Here is a 19,854-nt window from a genome sequence, read left to right on the forward strand (position 1 = left end):
CACATGCACAACATCATCTTTTGTGTTTGGTTTCAATGTGCTGCACACAAAGCCAAAACAACTCATTCTCCACCTCAGGATCACTACTGCGCAGACTCTGCCTTCAAATGATGTAATCGGCAACGACCGTTTCTGTCTCCATATTTTGGCTTCATTTTTCTACAGTGGAGACACATTGTCCTAGCCTGACCTTGTCATACTCATATTCTAGTCAGAATGTGAGTCTGATACTGCTCCATAGGGCTTTGATTATGAGGCGTGTCTTAACCGAACCAGGAAAAAAAAAACTCTGCACTCAATTGGATAGACCTATAACCAATCAGAGCAACGCAGTAAGTGTTTTTTTTATGAGCTACGCAAAGTTGTCAATAGAACTCCTACACGCACGCTGGAAGAAGTAGTAAAATAATGAGTGTTGCTTCTTTTACTTGGTCCTCCATGAGTGCGACCAAAGGAGAAACCACAACGACCACAGGGTTTTCATTGAGTCCCATCTTCTTAGCGACCATCGGAGCCAGCTGATAAAATAAACTTTTGCCGAATCCCGTAGGAAGGACGGCAAACACATCTTTCCGATCGACAAATGCCTTGATTGCAGTTCTCTGTTCGTCTTTTAAAATGAATGCGCTGTCGATTTCTTTTACAACAGACGCGATAGCGGAATCTATACATCTCAATTCTCCAGCTGCAGTCATCTTTGAGGGAAACCAGTTCAACACAAGCGCTCTTTGATAAAGTGATGATTACGTAACTGCAGATCATCTGTCCATCATCGTATAAAGCCCGCCCTGGCAATTTGATTGGCCCGACTAATTCTGAACCGATCATAATTACTCCTCAATGGATCGAGTCCAGACCGAACTTCCCGACCAAAAAATGTTGTGGGCGGGGTTCGGGCTGGCATCCAGGCTAACGTTGTCCATCTTTTTTTTACAGTCTATGGTTTTAGTTTAGCCCAACTTTGTGTGCTTGTTACTTCAGGACCACATAAGGGATAGTGAAATTATATTAGAGGTTAATTATAGCAATTAATTGAAGGAATAATCAAAACTAAAGATTTATATCATCGGACGTTGGAAGGAATACTTCGAGGATCTCCTCAATCCCACCAACACGTCTTCCATTGAAGAAGCAGAGGCCGAGGGCTCTGAGGTGGACTCGTCCATCACCCAAGCTGAAGTCACCGAGGTAGTCGAGAAGCTCCTTGGTGGCAAGGCACCGGGGGTGGATGAGTACCGCCCTGAGTACCTCAAGTCTCTGGATGTTGTGGGGCTGTCTTGGCTGACACACCTCTGCAACATCGCGTGGTGGTCGGGAACAGTACCTTTGGGCTGGCAGACTGGGGTGGTGTTCCCTCTTTTTAAGAAGGGAGACCCGAGGGTGTGTTCCAACTACAGGGGGATCACACTTCTCAGCCTCCCCGGGAAGGTCTATGCCAGGGTACTGGAGAGGATAATTCGGCCGATAGTAGAACCTCGGATTCAGGAGGAACAGTGCGGTTTTCGTCCCGTCGTGGAACACTGGACCAGCTCTATACCCTCTCCAGGGTGCTGGAGGGTTCATGGGAGTTTGCCCAACCAATCCACATGTGCTTTGTGGATTTGGAGAAGGCATTTGACTCTGTCCCTCGCGGCGTCCTGTGGAGGGTGCACTGGGAGTATGGGGTGCCGGGGCCCTTTGCTAAGGGCTGTCCGGTCCCTGTACGACCGGAGCAGGAGCTTTGTTCGCATTGCCGGCAGTAAGTCAGCCTTGTTCCCGGTGCATGTTGGACTCCGACAGGGCTGCCCTTTGTCACCGGCTCTGTTCAGAATTTTAATGAACAGAATTTCCAGGCGTAGCCAGGGGCCGGAGGGTGGACCACACGATTTCGTCCCTGCTTTTTGCGGATGATGTTGTTGTGTTGGCCCCATCAGACCAGGACCTTCAGCATGCACTGGGACGGTTTGCAGCCGAGTGTGAAGCGGCTGGGATGAGAATCAGCACCTACAAATTCGAGGCCATGGTTCTCAGTCGGAAAAGGGTGGCTTGCCCACTTCAGGTTGGTGGAGAGTTCCTGCCTCAAGTGGAGGAGTTCAAGTATCTTGGGGTCTTGTTCACGAGTGAGGGAAGGATGGAACGGGAGATTGACAGACGGATCGGTGCAGCTTCTGCAGTAATGCGGTCGATGTACCAGTCAGTCGTGGTGAAGAAGGAGCTGAGCTGCAAGGCGAAGCTCTCGATTTACCAGTCAATCTACGTTCCTACTCTCCCCTATGGTCATGAGCTGTGGGTCATGACCGAAAGGACAAGATCCTGGATACAGGCGGCCGAAATGAGCTTTCTCCGCAGGGTGGCTGGACGCTCCCTTAGAGATAGGGTGAAGAGCTCTGTCACTCGGGAGGAGCTCAGAGTAGAGCCGCTGCTCCTCCACATCGAGAGGGGCCAGCTGAGGTGGCTCGGGCATCTGTTCCGCATGCCTCCTGGACGCCTTCCCGGGGAGGTGTTCCCGGCGCATCCCACCGGGAGGAGACCACGGGGAAGACCTAGAACACGCTGGAGGGATTATGTCTCCCGGCTGGCCTGGGAACGACTCGGTGTCCCCCCGGAAGAGCTGGAGGAAGTGTCTAGGGAGGGGGAAGTCTGGGAATCTCTGCTTAGACTGCTGCCTAGGGCTGGATGATTAATCGAAAAGTAATCGAAACCGAAATTCAGAGCCTATAGCCGACGTAATTTTACCATGTCGGTTATTTCGTTTTTTTAATTCTATTAATATTTCCGCCCACTGTGTGTTAATGTACTTTCCCCTTAAAACATATTACCGCGTGTGTAGTCACGTGACTCCGCCCTGTCTAGTCTGTGACATTGAAGCAACATGGAGGGGAACTCAAACACAGAGTCAACTCGGCAACAGGAGCCGCTTGTACCAAAGAAACACGCAGTGTCCGTCGTTTGGACACATTTTTGTTCAATAAAGACGACACCGAACAAACTCAAGTCAAATGCAAACACTGCAGAAAAATTGTTATAGCGACCAAAGGTAATACCAGCAATCTGTTTCAACACTTGGAGCGCACTCACTTTACCAAATATGAACAGTGCATGGCTCAAAACAAGAGAGAGACTGACAAACGCCCAGGTGTCGATAACACAAGCATTTACAAATGCTACACAATATGAAAAGGATTCAAGAAGATGGAAAGAAATAACTGACGCCATTTCTTACTACATCGCGAAGGACATGGCTCCCATAGCTACAGTGGAGCACAGTGGGTTTAAACAATTCGTTAGAACACTCGAACACTAAATAAAAATACAAAATTAAACCATATTATAATATTTAAAATACAATTAAATAAATTGAACATTAAGTGAGACACAAGAGGGCTTGTTCAGAAGGACGCTCTTCATAAGGATATCATGAATTAGTTACAATCTGGCAAAAGTATGATCTCAAATCCCATCTGAATTGTGCTGTGGGCTTTACAGCAGTGGGACTAATCATAACTCTGCACTCAGCAAATTAGATTACAGTATTTCTTTAAACACAACAGAGCCCTGCTGCTGAGATCCAGCTATCTTGAGCTCTGTTGAACACATACAAGCATAATGCAAACAGCAGCAGCCCAAGTCATAAAATACCTTACATTTAATTTTTTTCTCTAAAACAAATTTCTTACAAAATTACTTTTAAGTTTGCCTCTTTAACATGGGCGCTGTGCATGTGTGTGTGTGTGTGTGTCTGTTCCTCATCAATCATCTTGTCCGAGCAGAGTCGACTAGGATTAGAATACTTTCTAATGGGCAGATGTCTTTCCTTTAATCTCTTCACTACAGTGTCTTCCCCATTTTTCATCTTTAAATATAGTATTACGTTCTACACTTTTGATGAAATTTTGCTCGTGAATATATTTGTCTCTCTCGTGCGGTCTCTTTCCCTTCCCCCAGAAGACATTTAGCAATTAGTCCTTCTGATTACATTAGCAATCATCTTCCTGTCATAATGTCTGTCTACAGCAGCTATGATGGGTGTAGAGTGCATGTGTGAGCAGGAAGGTAGTCAAAATGATTGAATTCATGACACTAGATTGGAAGATGGGTAGTATTTTGGAACATTTATTGTCAGTGTTTGTATTCTGTAATTGCTTGAAAGTTAAGATCCTGCATAGGAAAATGGATTTTGGTGTTTGCTAACATTGTTTAGGAGTTTTGGTCTGCAAGATTTTTATACGTCATGATAATTATATTATAAATATTTTTTGTCCTTTTTCCTGGCAAAGAAAGACTAGATTTAAATATATACACTACTGTTTAAAGGTTTCAGTTCAGTAAGATTTTAAAAAAAGAAGAAATTTACTTTTAAATATTACTTTTAAACAGCAGGACACACTAAATTGACACTTTATTGTCGGTAAAAACATTTATAATGTTACAAAAGATGCTTCTACTCCGAACCTTCTATTCATTGAAGAAAAAAATTATCAAGGTTTCCACAAAAATATTAAGCAGCACTGAATTCAACATTGATCATAATATATGTTTCTTGAGCATCAAATCAACATATTAGAATAATATCTGAAGGATCATGTGTCACTGAAGCCTGGAAATTCAGCTTTGCCATCACAGGAATAAATGTAATTTTAAAATATAGTTATTTTAATTTGTAAAAAAAAAAAAAATGTTTCACAATATTACTGTTTACTGTATTTTTATCAAATTAATACAACCTTGCAGAAGAGACTTCTTGAGAAAAAAAAGTTTTATGAATTCTGCATTTATGAGTTCAATGAGGCTTATTTTCTTGGCAGCTTTGGGGATGACTAGGTGTCTGTTGGTGAAATATTTCTAAGGGTTGATTCTATTTTAGGTGCTAGTATGCTAATTCAACTCAGGTCTGATTGGAGTCAGACTTTTGTTTGTTGGCAAGTTTTGTGTACGTTGTAGCCTATTCTGCCCAAGGACTGTCCACTTAGACAGGAAGTGAATCTAAAATCGATACTACCACAGCAGACTGGTGGTGTCTCATTCAGATGATGACATAGCAGTCTTTGTGAATGTTGTATAGTTTACCGCTAAAGTTAATTCTGTCTCGGTTTGTTGACAGTAATTTCAGAACATCATGCCTTTATCTTACTCATATTTTCACCACGGAAAATATTATTTTTGCTTTTCATGAATTTGTACCTGCAATATTGTGTTCCTGTAATTGGAATCAAATGGGTACATTTGATGGAAAGGAACAAAAAGCACATACAAGTATGAAACGTATGAACTAAAGTATGTTTAGTATTAAAAAGTTGTAGTTTTTAGGTTGTGATCAGGTCTCAGAAGCCACTTACACTGGTGTTCCCCAAATAATATTTAACAGTTGCGTGAAGTAATTTTCACTTGCAAAGTAAAGAGCCCTGAATAAGCAGTCAAGTTGTAATAGATGCTTTAAACTCAATTTAATAAGGAACTATTTTCAGACACCAACACACTATGACCTATTTAAATACTTATTTTACAAATTAAGTATTTTTTTCCCATAATTAGATGTCAGGATACATAAGAGGTTTATTTACTCTCCATACTGGCTTACAGCGGTCTGAAGTATGTTAGTATGGCGTGTAGTGTCTTGGGATGTTTACGGTGTTTTACTGTATGTCCATTATAGCTGCTATCTTTAAACCCTCTTGCATGCCTAAAAATAGATGTTTTTTTTTTAGAGCGTTCTCATTCAACCAGTGACTGCATTGAATAGTCTCAAGTTGTCATGGCAGCCTGAGCACTCGCCATGGAAACATGCTGTTGATTGACAGTGACAGGGCTAAAGGGTAGCTGGCTGTCCATCAGAAGGGACCCGTGTGCCTTTGTGTTCGTGCAGTGATCAGGGAAAGGGGAGTGTATGTAAAAATACTGTGAGGTCATTAGAAGTTTTATCCATGTCATCATGAACATCACAACTCATTACAATACATGGTGTGGAAAAGTTCTTCAAACCTCGTCCTTTATACTTTACAATAGTTCAAAGGGTTAACATTTATGTATCAACTAACAATGAACTTATACAGCATTTATTATTCTAGGCTGATATTAATTTCTTTATTTACTTGTTCATTTGTACAAATTGATGTTAAAATGTATGTTTAATTAATGTATGATGAACAAACATGAATTAACAATAAACGATAGTATATTTATAAATTAGCATTAACCTAATAAATGGTGTAAAAATTGTTGTACATTCATTGTTTGTTTATAATGCCTAATACATGAACCTATTTTATAAAGTGTTTCTGAGAAAATGACAGTGGAAGAACTTATGTCAATGTCCACTTAGATTTACTAACTGCTTCCGCCAGCGCCTCTTTTGGCGCCTCTTTTGGCGCCTCTTTTGGCGTTAAAAAACTCAGGGTTTACAAAAGACACGCAGTGAAAAATTAGCGCTGAAAAGGCGTGGCCACATTTATTTTTGCGGCTGGCCTTATTGCATATGCATTTGTCGGGGTTTCCCTTTTTAGATTCAAAATTTGTGGGAGGGGAGTATTTAAATGAATCATGCAAGGTGATTTACTAAGGTTTGCGCTAGTCAATTTACTGTTTTACTGTTTTTTTAGATTATTTAACGGCCAAAAAAGACAAGATGCTAATTTGCGCTGCTCTTGATAGATTGCGTTGGTCATTATGGAAATGATCTGGCTGCGTCTGCATTCTTTAATCTGCTCGTCATCAGTAGATTTCACACTAATTCACCCTGTTTAGTAAATCCGGCCCTTAATGTGTAGACTTAATTGCATTTTAATACAATACAGTTTAAAGATTTGGGGTCAGGGAAAAAGAAATTCTCGAAAGAATGTCATATTCAGGAATCAGGATGCATTAAATATATGTCAAAAGTGACCGTAAAGGCACTTGTATTTTAATAACGTATATTGATGCTAAGCAGGATGAATGATGGCTGAAATAAAGCTGATATAGGCCTGCATATCACACTATTTGGTTTAAGGATATTAAATTACAGATGTAAAACAAATTATACAAATAAATTTACTTTTATTTCACATAATATTTACAAAACAAATAGAAATGAATAATTCAAAAATCGATTTGACAATCTAAAATCAACTCAATCAACAACAAAAACCTAAAATAAAGAGATTCTTCAGATACTTTAAATAGAAACCTTTTGATTCTGTATTCCTATACTAGTATTTTAAACGTGTTGTAAAAAAACAAAACAAATAAAAAGGAAGTAAACTCTATTAATATACTGTATAGTGTGAAAAAAAACTATATCTGAGAAAAATGTCATGTTCTATTGAAACATTAGCCTGCTAATAGCCTGTTTCGCTTGTAATGGAGTGATCTTGCAGTGGAGAGATGTTGGACAAAACAATGACAGTCTAAAAAACTTAATGTTAAGGACTGCAAAAAAATGTTTGATTCAGACCAACTGGCTTAAGAGTGATTCATACCGATTTTTGAACCTGACTCAGGTTGAAAAAGTCACTTTGACTTGTGAGGAAGTTTTTGCCGAAACAAAAGCATTAAAACATTTCCTTGATTGTGGTAACCATGTATTTATAATGTATGGCCTCTCACGACTTTAAAAACAGATTATTTTGTGAGGTCTCTGAAAGGAAACAGTGTGACAGTAAGTGGATATGCGTGTTTAATTTCATTCGTATTATGAAAGGCTCATTCAGTAATCAGCGTTGATGTGGTGTTTTTTAACAGGGCTGTTCGGTGGTAAGAAAGCTTTCATACACAAAGCCTGGACTGCTGACCTTTCCAATCAGCTGTTATTATGGAAAGCAGAACAGTAAACAACTATTACAGGCTTTTGCCATTTACCCATGAACACTTTTGTCTGTTGGAAAATGGCTTAAAATCAAATTTTACAGATACACTTCTGACCACTCAAGAAACTACTCAAGAAACAGGAGCTGCACTCTACATCATTTCCAAGACATTACAGATGTTGCCTAGAAATCTGTGGATTTTTGTAGCACCTTTTACTTTTAGTGGACAGTTAAAATTTAAGCACTAGCATCCACAGAATAGCAGCTACCAAGAACAGCATAACAAGTTTTTGCTGTGGTTGAAATTTGCCATGTAAAGTACACACTGTAAATGTGTGAATCCCCTAGTACATATTCCTTCTGTGTGTGTACAGAGCACGTTCTCGTGTGCTTGGTATCCACTATTTTGCCCAAAGTAATATTATAGCAACAAAAGACTCCTTATGTGCTGTTGTATATATGCTTGGAAGACTGCTTCACAAAGCATGCTCTTGCAGTGTTGCCATGTCCTCTTATTATTAGCGTATTTGGGCTTGGCTCATAAAATGAAAAGTTAATGGAAGAATTGAAGTGAGCAGCTGCGAGTCACAATATAAAGCAGCTGGATTTATTTCAGTTTATTATGGGCTTATTCCTGTTTGCCTTTTTATAGCAAGATCTGGCAACATGAACGAGTCAAAGGCTCTCACCTCTATCCTTTTGATTTTCATAAATGACGGTCATATGACGGTTCTAAAAAGAACATTGGTTTGTGTATTTGGTTTAATGCAATGGTTTTACGTGGTTTTAGGTTTAAAAAAGTCATTATTTTACACATACCGTACATTATTGTTGCTCCTCTATGCCCCGCCTGTCTGAAACGCGTAGATTTTTACAAAGCTCGGTCTGCTTTGATTGGCCAGCGATCCAGTGCATTGTGATTGGCCCAAATACCTTAAAGGGGTCATCGGATGCAAAATTCACTTTTATATGGTGTTTGCATATAAATGTGTCTTTGCAGTGTGTAGACACAACCACCATACAATGAAAAAATCCATTCACTTTTTCAATCCACAAAAAGCCTAAACACTCTCAATAATCAAGCCGTTTGGATTTTCTGAGCAATATGATGTCATATTGCTCACGCTCCGCCCACGACCGCTGACGGACTTGCCCATATTAGCATATTTCCTCCCTCAGCCATTTGTATACTGTCTGCCAAGGCAGCACTTTACACACACGCCCCACGGAAGAGAGGGGTGGGGTGAGCAGTTGCTCATTATTATTTAAAGAGACATGCACCGAAACGGGTCGCTGTGAACAGAGCTTTTTTTTGAGGAGGTAAAAAGGGTGTTGTTTTACACAACCATTGAGGAATTTTAACCAAAGTATGTTACAAACTTTACATGACGACCCTAAAAAATCATACCATACTTGTGGAAATGGGCATCTGATGACCCCTTTAAAGGGGTCATATAATGGTACATGCACTTTTTCAAGTTGATTGTACTGAGATGTGTGTTGGCAGTGCCTGTACACAACCATCATATAATGATAAAAATCTATCCAGTGTTTTTGTTTTAATCTCCTTATATGTTTTCCCCTGCCTCAAATTGAGCCGTTCGATTTTGTGACGTCACTAAATCGGACGCCCCTCCCATGATTGTTGATTGACAGGAGCGTTTCAACACATCCCTGCCCTGAGCGAGCTGTCATCGTAGTCCGTCATTGTTGATACGCTGGAGCAGAATGGCGTCTAAGCGATTGTGGTGTTCTGTTCTTGGGTGTAATAACGAACACAGCAGTCATTTTGATGTTCCTAAATCCGAACCGCTGAAGACGCAGTGGCTGAGTTTTGTTTTCGAAGGGAATATTCCCCACGATCAACGTCAATGCTTTCATGTTTGCGCGATTCGCGAATCTTTTCTCACCAGGCTGCTTTATAAACGAGGGTCAGACTCAGTATAAAGCTGGTTTTGCTAAGAAGCTGCTCCTGAAAAAAGAATCGGTACCAACTATTCATGTCCCTGCTGCACCTCCAGAAGAAGTGAGTGTAAAATTGTATTAACCTTTATATTAATCTTTGCAAATCGTTTGCACGCTTCACGATGAATGCGGCTAAGGTTTACACTCAGGGTACATTACGGCATGTTTTCTATGTACGACGTTCTCAATATAATTCACAATCCTACGTTTATAATGAACAACTCTTTATGGTTATTGTGTTATTACAAACTGAGTACGAATACATCAGTAAACACATAGCGTTCCTACATCCTACATCTTACTAAGTTACTCTACCCTGCCAGTACACAAAGATAGATCAAAGTGACATTATGTTAACCAACCATTCAGAAACGTCCTGTTCGAGCCTTAATTGTCGAACTTCTTTGCGGCCGTCATCTTGTTCCGGGTGCGACTCCGGTTCAAACTGATATGATTGCACAGATGTGTCCTCAGAGACTCCCGCTGCCATTCTTTCTCCAAAATATACCCTCAACTGTTGTCAAGGCAACACTCCACGTGCATTGTGTCAAAACGCCTGCAGAACAGAGGGGCGGAGTGAGCGAAGCTCATTATCATTTAAAGGCATATGCACTGAAACGGCGTGCTGAAAACAGAGCTGTTTTTGACCAGGTAAAATTAGTGTTTTCTTACAATACTAATGAAATTTTTTAATTAAAGTATATTACAAACTTTTCATTTAGACCCTAAAGAATCAAATTAACTTGTTTGAAAATGGCATTATATGACCCCTTTAAGCGTGTGATGGAAATGTCACACCCCTTACCATATTTGGAACATCAGGTCCCAAAGCAATAATGACAGGTGATGTCGTTACGAGCTCGAATCTGATCCGGAAAATGCAGATGACCAAGCTGATCGATCAACTTTGCCAGCGAGACTGGAGCAGAACGTATCAGATTGGTAAGGTTTTATTTCATTGGGGACATAATTACTGATTATAATGAATTTATACTGTCTTTTTATGCGTTGCGCCTACGGGGGGTAGAACACTATGTAAACATAAAACCATCGCCAACCAGTGGTTTCTGGTTGGCGCCATGCCCGGGAAGCATGGTAGCAACGCTATAAAGTAGTACAACAAACAGCAATTGGGTTTGCTGCTACATTCCCGGAAACTGCACATCACATAAAACAGGTAAGACCAACAAAACAGGCAGTAATATGTAAATATATGCGTGTGTGCAATCGCGCGAGTTATGGTAGGGAGATGGATGGGTGGAGGTTTGCTACTGAGGGAATGTAAGCGAGTGTAGTGTGTGTGACCAGTGCCCTTCAGCCCTCAGAGCTGGTAGGCCCCCACATCACAGTGGCCATTGGATTTGAGAATTGTTGAATTTCACTGGTATCTGAAATTTTGCTATCGAAACAACCTAATTTATTAGAATACAAAGTTACATGGGTCAAAAACAATGAAAACAAACAAAAAATGACATTGTGAAAAACAAATGTCCTGCCTATTTTGCTGTCAGTAACTAAGTATGAACCACTCTTCATATGCACCTCGTCCTCTTGTTTACCTTGTATTTCCATGAATTTAAATAAAACGTTTTCAAAGGTTCCTACTTGTTACATCCCCCATGTGCGTGCATGTGTTGTTCCTCTGATAAGATGAGGTCTGGTTGGTACTTTTTTCAGTGTACCATGTAAGGTTTAGGATAGCATCTGCATGGCTTTCTTCTTCGAGGCTGTATGTATCTTGCGATCAATCATTTCACACCACGGTAAGACGGATAAAGTGTGTATGTTACTGTGTATGTGTGTGTGTTTAGTACTGTGTTTTTTACATGTCTAAATATGGGCAATTGCATCCATTTGACTCCATTAAATAAGAGTATTTACATTTATAGACTCAAAATACCATGTTGTTTAGGTTAAATGTTTTAACGGTTTGCCCCCACACTATATGGGATCTTTGTAAATCTCTTTAAAACATCCCTCATACTATCAAATTTATAATGGATTCTTCTTCCCCATGGATCCGTAGCTACAGAAACCAGTTGGTAAAATCCCATAATGCAGACATGCAGTCAGTAAGGTGTCACATGCGACTGCAGTATCTCTCCACCAAAGCCGCACTTCAGGTTTGCCGATGTACCAATTGATTCTTCTTCTAAGCACATTAACCGGGCGTCAAGGCCAAACAGGACAGTGTGCTCTGTTTTTTCTGCTTCATGAGTATAATAATGAGTTTTTGTAAGACTAAAGTGTAGATTAAACCTTGATTTGGTGTTTAATTAGATCTAGTAGTATTTGTGTTTTTTTCTTTTGGGAACTATAATATCAAAGGGATGTTGAGGAAATTATTTAAAGTATTTTGTTTATTTAGAGTAATTTTTGTTGTTGTTTTTTTGAATTTATTTATTTGTTTTTATTTATTTAGATTTATTATTCAATTAGATTGAATATTGTGACAGTATCATGACAATTAACTCAATGTATTATTCAGACATTTTACTTCTGAGTTTTTTTCTCCATTATTATCTCATTACTTTTTCTTTTTTTGTTTTAACTCATTTTATTTTTTTACTGTAATATTATTTATTTATTTTTCAGTAAATAAAAGCTGTAATAGAATAGTTTTTTTGTTTTGTGAATGTGCATAAAGTAAAAGTATATTACAGCAAATACTGCCATTATTTATACTAACGAGAACAACAGGGAAAACTGTGCTTAATTGTCATGAAAACACAATGTAGAAAATGTTAGTGGTCCTAAAATAGACTTTATTGCTTTAAGATACTTTTTTCTTCATTTTTAAGTTTGGGGTGAAATGTTACTCCTGAGCCATTTTTTTGACATACGTGTTCCTGTAGCGTAACTGGTAAAGTCTCATGGTCATGGGTTCAATTTAATGAAATGTCATCGAAATATATTTTAGGGTACCTAAATATGAATCATAACTATATAAAATTTGAAGCAAGCAAGATGGCAGTAATATTGGGGCTGTGCATGCACCTCACACAAGGCGATTGTGACCTGCTGCAGCAGCAGTGAATGGTGGAGTGATAGGCTCTGGGCAGCGCTGGTCATTTTGACCCTGTGTGAGTGAGCTGTAGGCAAAGCGGATGTGAGAGCCTGTTCAACCCATTTCCTGCTCAGCAGTTAAACCGAGCAGTTATTTCCTCTGCTGTCTTATGACCAGCCCCTCTATTGAACACTATTGATGTCTAAAAAAAATTCTCACACGCATAGACATAAAAGAATTAGAATGTATAGCCAACTAAAGCTTTGTTTTTTTTCTAGTGTTAATTTGAAAGATGAGGTGAAATAAATAAAACAAACATAAATTGTGTGTTGCCTTACGGTATTTGCTTTGTTACTTCGAGTTATTGAAAGACAGACAGTCACTTTGATGTAACACACAATGTGTGTGTTTTCAAGTGGAAGGAACATGCCATTGTGACCAAGTTGAGTTACAATTGGTCTGTTCCTCATTTGGTTATGATTGGTCATCACAATAACAACCTTAGGGAATGCCATGGTGACAGTTGAGTTGTCAAGCAGGTCTTTTGTTTATGTGCCAGTGTCTGGCCATGTGGGAGTTTGTGTCATTTTCCATTTTAATGAAGACAAGTCTCCTGTGAATACTACTGAATTCATAAACACTATAACAGGAGATTTTTGATCCTCTATGTGGGCCCCTTTGTATTTTTAAGGTTAGTTTAAGAGGGAATATTACTAGCATTTTAAGGATGAAGCTAGCATATTTTAATACATTGTTAGCAAGTTGTAACATACAGTAATACAGTATTACTAGGTGTCGTTAGCATGTTTTAGCATGTAGTATGATTTGTCACTATCACTTATGTCACCCGACGTTGCAAACTTGCAATAAAAATAAATGATTTCTAGTTTTTTTTGTTTTGTTGTTGCTTCAAAACACTTTTAGTTTGAAAGATCCTTACCAATGGAGGCTAGCAGGGTTTAAATGCATTATTTTAAACTGTAATAATAGTATATTTTAAATGTCATTGAAATGTATTTCCCATTTAAGTTGGAATACATCAACTTGGTTCGGTTGATTCTGTTTAGTGTAACATTTTGTTAAACGATTATTTAATTGCGTAAACCAAGCAATCAAAAAAGGTGTGCATTAGTTAGCCGTTCAAATTGTTTCTCTGTTTGTTTCCTGCTTTGGCTCTTTGATATTGGCAGAGTTTTAATAAATCACTTTCCCGCCCACCACAGCAGCCTGTGTAATGGTGCATTACAGCATCTCAAAATGCCCACTCATTTCCCACTTTCCCTTTCCATCTTGGCCTACAGACCCTGTCAATTATATTCAAAAACACCCTTCATGTTCAGCACAGACACATGTGAAATAAGAATTGCCCCATTTTTTTTATTGATTTTCCCAATAATGTAAACAGTGGCACTTTTAACATCGGTAATGTTCGTTTGAGCAGCCCAATATGGCGACATTAACCAGTGGTGTGAGTTTAAGGTGGGGACTACCTGTTTTCCGACACAAAAAATGTTTTGCCCTTGTAATGTTTAATCATAAATGTCATAATTAGACCTTCCAGTGAAGCGATAGTCTTCTCTCTGGTGACTTATGCAGGATGTCTCCAATCATTTAACCCTTGCAAACTCACATTCATCTTGCCTCCACTTTTGAGTACAAATTCCATGTCAAAATCCAATTAACAACTAATGCATAGTCCTCACCCTAAATTTTCTCATTTTCAATAATCTGTTACTCTCGGATTTACGTCACAATATGGAAGAAATTATCTGTCGCTACTTCCATTTCATCGTGACTTTACCCATATTAAGTTTTTTTTGTTGCTCTACTTTACACCTCTTCTGTTTTTCCCCACAGACTTCAACTACAACACTGATGGCTATGAGGGAGATGCTGCAGAGGACAGGAAGTCTCAGGATGGCTCAGAGACCATGCCCTTTATAGACGAGTCTCCCACCATGTCCCCTCATCTCTGTGCACGTGGACAGGACGGAGAGGCCGTCTCACCCACACCACCTGAAGGGCTACTGCCTGGGGTATGACCGTATGTTTGACTGTGTGTGTGTGTTTAGGATTAGAAGAAACAGCTGTTAAACAGTTGGTTAAAAGGATGCCGCTAACATGCTGCCAAAAACCTCTTTAGCGTCTTAAGCAGATTTTTTGTAATAACCGGCTTACTGGTGTTATTGTAAACAAACTTAAACTTAATGCCAATTAGTGAAATCTATGTTATTTCTATTCGTATATTGGATTAAAGACATTAGGTGTCATGTAATTCTGTCTGTTCAACACACTTTCAAGGCAATTCGTAACTTTTTCATATTTTGGCTGATTGTGCGATCTCATTCATACATTTCCATATAATCTGCTTACACCCCAGTGATGGTTATGTTTAGGTGTGGACCTTCATGCTTACTTTTTCTAAAAGTAAGTTTTCTTACGAAAATCATACAAAATCCTTATGAAATATGGAGCTTTGTATGTGTTCGTGTTCGGCTGTAATGGCTAGTTTTCATTGATGCTCTTAATGTGATAGTTCATCCAAAAATGTACTCTAGTAACTACCTCCAGATAGTCCATAAAAATAAAAAGCGTCCATTCAGTAAACGGGGCGCGGCGATTAGGACGGGGGTTGGCGGACGAGCGCGCTGACCCCCCGAAATTTTTGGGGGGTCGGCCGACGCCGCAGGCCGACCCTCCCCGGGCGCCCGACCCACGCGGGCAGGGTCGGGGTGACCCGACCCCCTCAGGGGCCTGACGGGAGTGACCCGAAGCCCGAGGCCACCCCAAGCAGTTCTGCCTTCGTCCTTGGTGGGGCGCCACACGTGCCCCGTCCCACTAACCCATTATTTGTCCGATTGACCACTAGAGTGACCAGACCCCCCCCCCCGTCCCACTAACCCACTTTTTGTCCAATAACCCACTATATGGCGGATTTTTGTAAAATACTAACCCCGCCCTTCATTCAAAAAGCTGCAATCGGACACAATCCCACCCTCCATAGGCCCGAACTTTGAACGGCTATAACTCGGCGACCAAGCCACCTAGAGGCACCAAACTCGGGTCAGAGTAAGGTCCCCAGGGGCCCTTTCCAACGCGCCCTAGCCCGTGCTTCTAGCTCCCCCACGGTCCGAGATACGGGGCCCAACAGGAAAGGGTGCACTTCAGAAGGAAGGGTCCCAGAGGCTCGGGACTCTGGGGTCTGAGAGGGCCCCTAGGGGCCCCTCACCACCCCAAAGGACGATCCGCTGGGACTCGTCATTTCCGAGATATTGACCGTTTTGTCCAAAAGACCCTTATGTATAAGTGGGTGTATCTTGGGGGTGGAGCCGAGTTGGAGCTCCAAACTCCGGGTGTGAGGAGGGCCCATTGGGTCCCTTCAGACCCCACCGTCCCCAGCTTCTAGGTCCTTCCGGTTCCGAGATACGGCAACTTCCTGTGCAGCTTTGACCGGGTTTATCTCGGGAACCAAGCCGAGTTTGGACTCCAATCTCCGGGTGCTGGGAGGGCCCTTGGGTCCCCTTCAGACCCCACCGTCCCCAGCTCCTAGGTCCTTCCGGTTGCGAGATACGGCCACTTCCTTTCCAGCTTTGACCGGGTTTATCTCGGGAACCAAGCCGAGTTTGGGCTCCAAACTCTTGGTGTGGGGAGGGCCCATGGGTCCCCTTCAGACCCCACCGTCCCCAGCTCCTAGGTCCTTCTGGTTCCGAGATACGGCCACTTCCTTTCCAGTTTTGACCGGGTGTATCTCGGGAACCAAGCCGACTTGGAGCTCCAAACTCTGGGTGTGTAAAGGTACCCATGGGCCCCCCAGGACCCCAGAGTATGGAGCCCAAAGTTGGCTTGGTTCTTGAGTTATGCCCGGTCAAAAAGTGCTAAGAACTAAGCCGGGTAGAGCAACTGTCCGCGAAGCCTATATTTGGTACAATGGAATAAATGCTACGTGGGATCATCCCAAGAAGCCACTATTTGTCCAATAACCCACTATATTTGTAAAATACTAACCCCGCCCTTCATTCAACAAGCTGCAATCGGACAGAATCCCACGTGCCATCGATTGAATGGGGATTCAGAGAGTTTCTCTGATATACATTTGAATTAAAGTTGCTGTCATGATGAAAACCATTTTACTGCAATCAGGGGCCTCCCTTGAGTCCGTAGCACCAAGTCCCATCCCATAATTCCACTGACCGCGAAAATGTTTCCCATCCCACGTAGCATTTATCACAGTACCAAAACGTGGTTTCGAGGACAAACATTTTCTGTGAAACACATTTTAATGAAAGTTCCAAATCATGATAAAAACTATTTTACTGCACTCAGGGGCCTCCCCTGAGTCCGCAGCACCAAGTCCCATCCCATAATTCCACTGACCACGAACCCACTTTTTTTTACTATTGAAATAATGCTACGTGGGATGTCCATAGCTCTGGTCAGGAAGGGTCTAGAGCCTCCATTTTTGCACTCAGGTCTAAGTCCCATCACCCTCTAACAGAATCCAGAGTTTCAAGAAGATTGGAGAAACTCAAAATCTCGACCCGAAAAAACCGACAGGGGTATGTATCCCTGTCGGTTTTTTCGGGTCGGAAAAAAAGGTTTCTCTGATCTTCTCGAAACTCTGGATTCTGATAGAGGGTGATGAGACTTAGACCTGAGTGCAAAAATGGAGGCTCTAGACCCTTCCTGACCAGAGCTATGGACATCCCACGTTGCATTTATTACATTATAAAAAATAATGGGTTCGTGGTCAGTGGAATTATGGGATGGGACTAGTTTTTATCATGATTTGGAACTTTCATTAATATGTGTTTCACAGAAAATGTGTCCCATCCCACGTAGCATTTATCACAGTACCAAAACGTGGTTTCAAGGACACCCATTTTAATGCAAACTAAACACTGAAATGACTTGAAAATTAGTGAGATGTGTTCAGTGGAGTGTGCTTAGTACAGTAGAGGTGGTTGGGCCTGAAAAAGTAGTTTTTAATCATCTGGAAGTCCCGTTGGAGACATGGGTGAACCACTGAACGTATGGGAATGTTTGTTTTTCTCGAATATCTCAAAAACCACACAGCGAAAAAATTTCAAACTCGGGTCGTCTGTAGGCCTCGAGGAGCCCTATCCAATGAGCCCACCCCCGTCCCCGAGGGCCTCGGGGCCTGGGAGTTATGTCCGGTCAAAGTCGCAGCTTTGTCGGCTTATATCTCGAGAACCCCTGGCTCAATGTTCCCCAACCTCTAATAGATTGTAGTGCTGGACGGGCCCTTTCGAATGAGCCCACCCCCGAGGTCCAACTCGCCCGGGTCCCCGAGTTATAGCCGTTCAAAGTCGGGGGACCCAGCGAACGGCGAACCACTAGGGGGCGTCCCCGCGGCCCGCCACCGCCCTGGTTCGAGTCGGGGCCCCCGTGGGACCTCCTCACCCGAATTTGAGCTCTCTGGGTCTTCGCGTTCCCGAGATATGAGCGATTTTGTTCCCGAGATCGTGACGTCATCAGCGAGCGCCATTTTAGAACGCGCCCGACGGTTTTCGGCTAATATCTCCGCGAAAACACGGCCAAAATTCATAATTTTTTTATCATTCTTTTCAGCTCAACTAGACGGTTCCAAAGACCACGGCCGGATCCGTTGCGTTTTTGCTTAGATAAATGTGTATTTTCATCTCCATCTCTGGCCCCCGGGGGCCCACGGGGCCGTGGGTGGTCTCAAAGTAAAGGTCTCGTCCCCCTCTAAACGAGATACAATTTTGGTGTCCGTAGGACCCAGTGGGACATCACAAAAAATTAATACGTCGCTGCTCACATCAGTCACCAAGCACAATCAATGGCCTCATCACAAACAGGGGTTGGGAAACGCTTAGAAAGCGGCTAGGGCCCTCAAACTCGGGGGCCCCACTCAGGGACGGGAGACGACGGAACTCGCCGAGTTTCGGGCTCCTGCGACCTTCCGTCTCCTCACGGGAGCGCGTTCCGTCGGTTTGACCTTTTTGACCCCGTGACGTGTTTTTCACCCTTTCGACCGCCGAACGAGGCCCCAGGGCCACCAAACTTTTAGGGCCGCACCAGGGGGCCGTGGCCAGAAGGAAAATGGCGCCCCCTAGTCGATCGGACGTTTCTAAGCGAAGTCCGCGAAACCGTTGTGGTGATTCATTTAATGGGCGAGTGGGATTTTCATGGAAAGGTCCCAGGGGCCCCAAATTCGGCACGGTGACCCCTGGGCCCGCCCCGAGCGACGTAACGAAAGCACCGGGCCCTAGAGTAAAGGCAAATATATTTTAGCCTCTATGCAAAATCTCTCCCTCGAGGCTGTTTCACTCTCACACTGAAAGAGCCTTTCAGGCCTTTAAATGATTTGATGGTGGGGGAGGGGCGATTTTTTGCAAAGGCCCTCGAGTTCCAGGATTCGGGGCCCCGCGTCAGGGGCCCCTGGAGAGTCGGAATCCAAAGTCCCGGGGTGCCACGACCCTCCGTCTGCGTACAGGGGCCGTCCCACGGGCCATTTGCAGGCATGTCGGTTTTGGCCACTTTTTCGGCATTTCGGCCCTTGAACGAGGCCCCGGGTCCACCAAACTTTTCCGGGGCATCCCACAGAGTCTCGCCAAACACGTTTCATTAAAATATTTCGAAAGCCTAGCTTAAAAACCACTTTGTCCGCGAAGAAACCATTTTTCCCGCCAAAAAATGGTTTCGAGGACACTCGTTTTTATGCAAACCAAACACCGAAATAACTTAAAAATTAGTGTGATGTGTTCAGTGGAGTGTGCTTAGTACAGTAGAGGTGGTTTAATCAAAAAAAATTAAAAAAAATCTCCAGTCACCATCCACATTTTTCAGTCACCATCCACAATGAATGGGCTCGTAACGAACGGGGCCTAAGAAACGCTTAGAAAGCGGCCAGGGCCCTCAAACTCTGGGGCCCCGCTCGAGGTCACCAGACGACGGAGCTCGCCGAGTTTCGGGCTTCTGCGACCTTCCGTGTCCGTGTGACAGCTCGTTTCGTTGGTTTGACCTTCTCGACTCCTGTCAGTTTCAAAATGTGCTTTTTTCACACTTTTTCGACGTTTCGACCCCTGAACGAGGGCCCAGGGCCACCAAACTTTTCTGCCCGCACCAGGGGGCCGTGGG

At 42.4% G+C, this 19,854-nt stretch overlaps 1 protein-coding gene across 2 annotated transcripts in view; it reads left to right on the top strand.

The window, feature by feature from the left end:
• Nucleotides 1-19,854, top strand: part of abr (ABR activator of RhoGEF and GTPase) — a 490,805-nt gene that overhangs the window by 157,726 nt on the left and 313,225 nt on the right. For both annotated transcript variants that reach the window (XM_056236039.1, XM_056236049.1), the window contains exon 2: nucleotides 14,590-14,768. In XM_056236039.1, the coding sequence (XP_056092014.1) occupies nucleotides 14,590-14,768 (179 nt within the window). The remainder of the gene's footprint in view (nucleotides 1-14,589; nucleotides 14,769-19,854) is intronic.

The sequence above is a fragment of the Rhinichthys klamathensis genome, unplaced genomic scaffold, assembly GCF_029890125.1.
Source record: "Rhinichthys klamathensis goyatoka isolate OS25496 unplaced genomic scaffold, OSU_Roscu_1.1 h1tg000019l_1, whole genome shotgun sequence".
Taxonomy (NCBI): domain Eukaryota; kingdom Metazoa; phylum Chordata; class Actinopteri; order Cypriniformes; family Leuciscidae; genus Rhinichthys; species Rhinichthys klamathensis.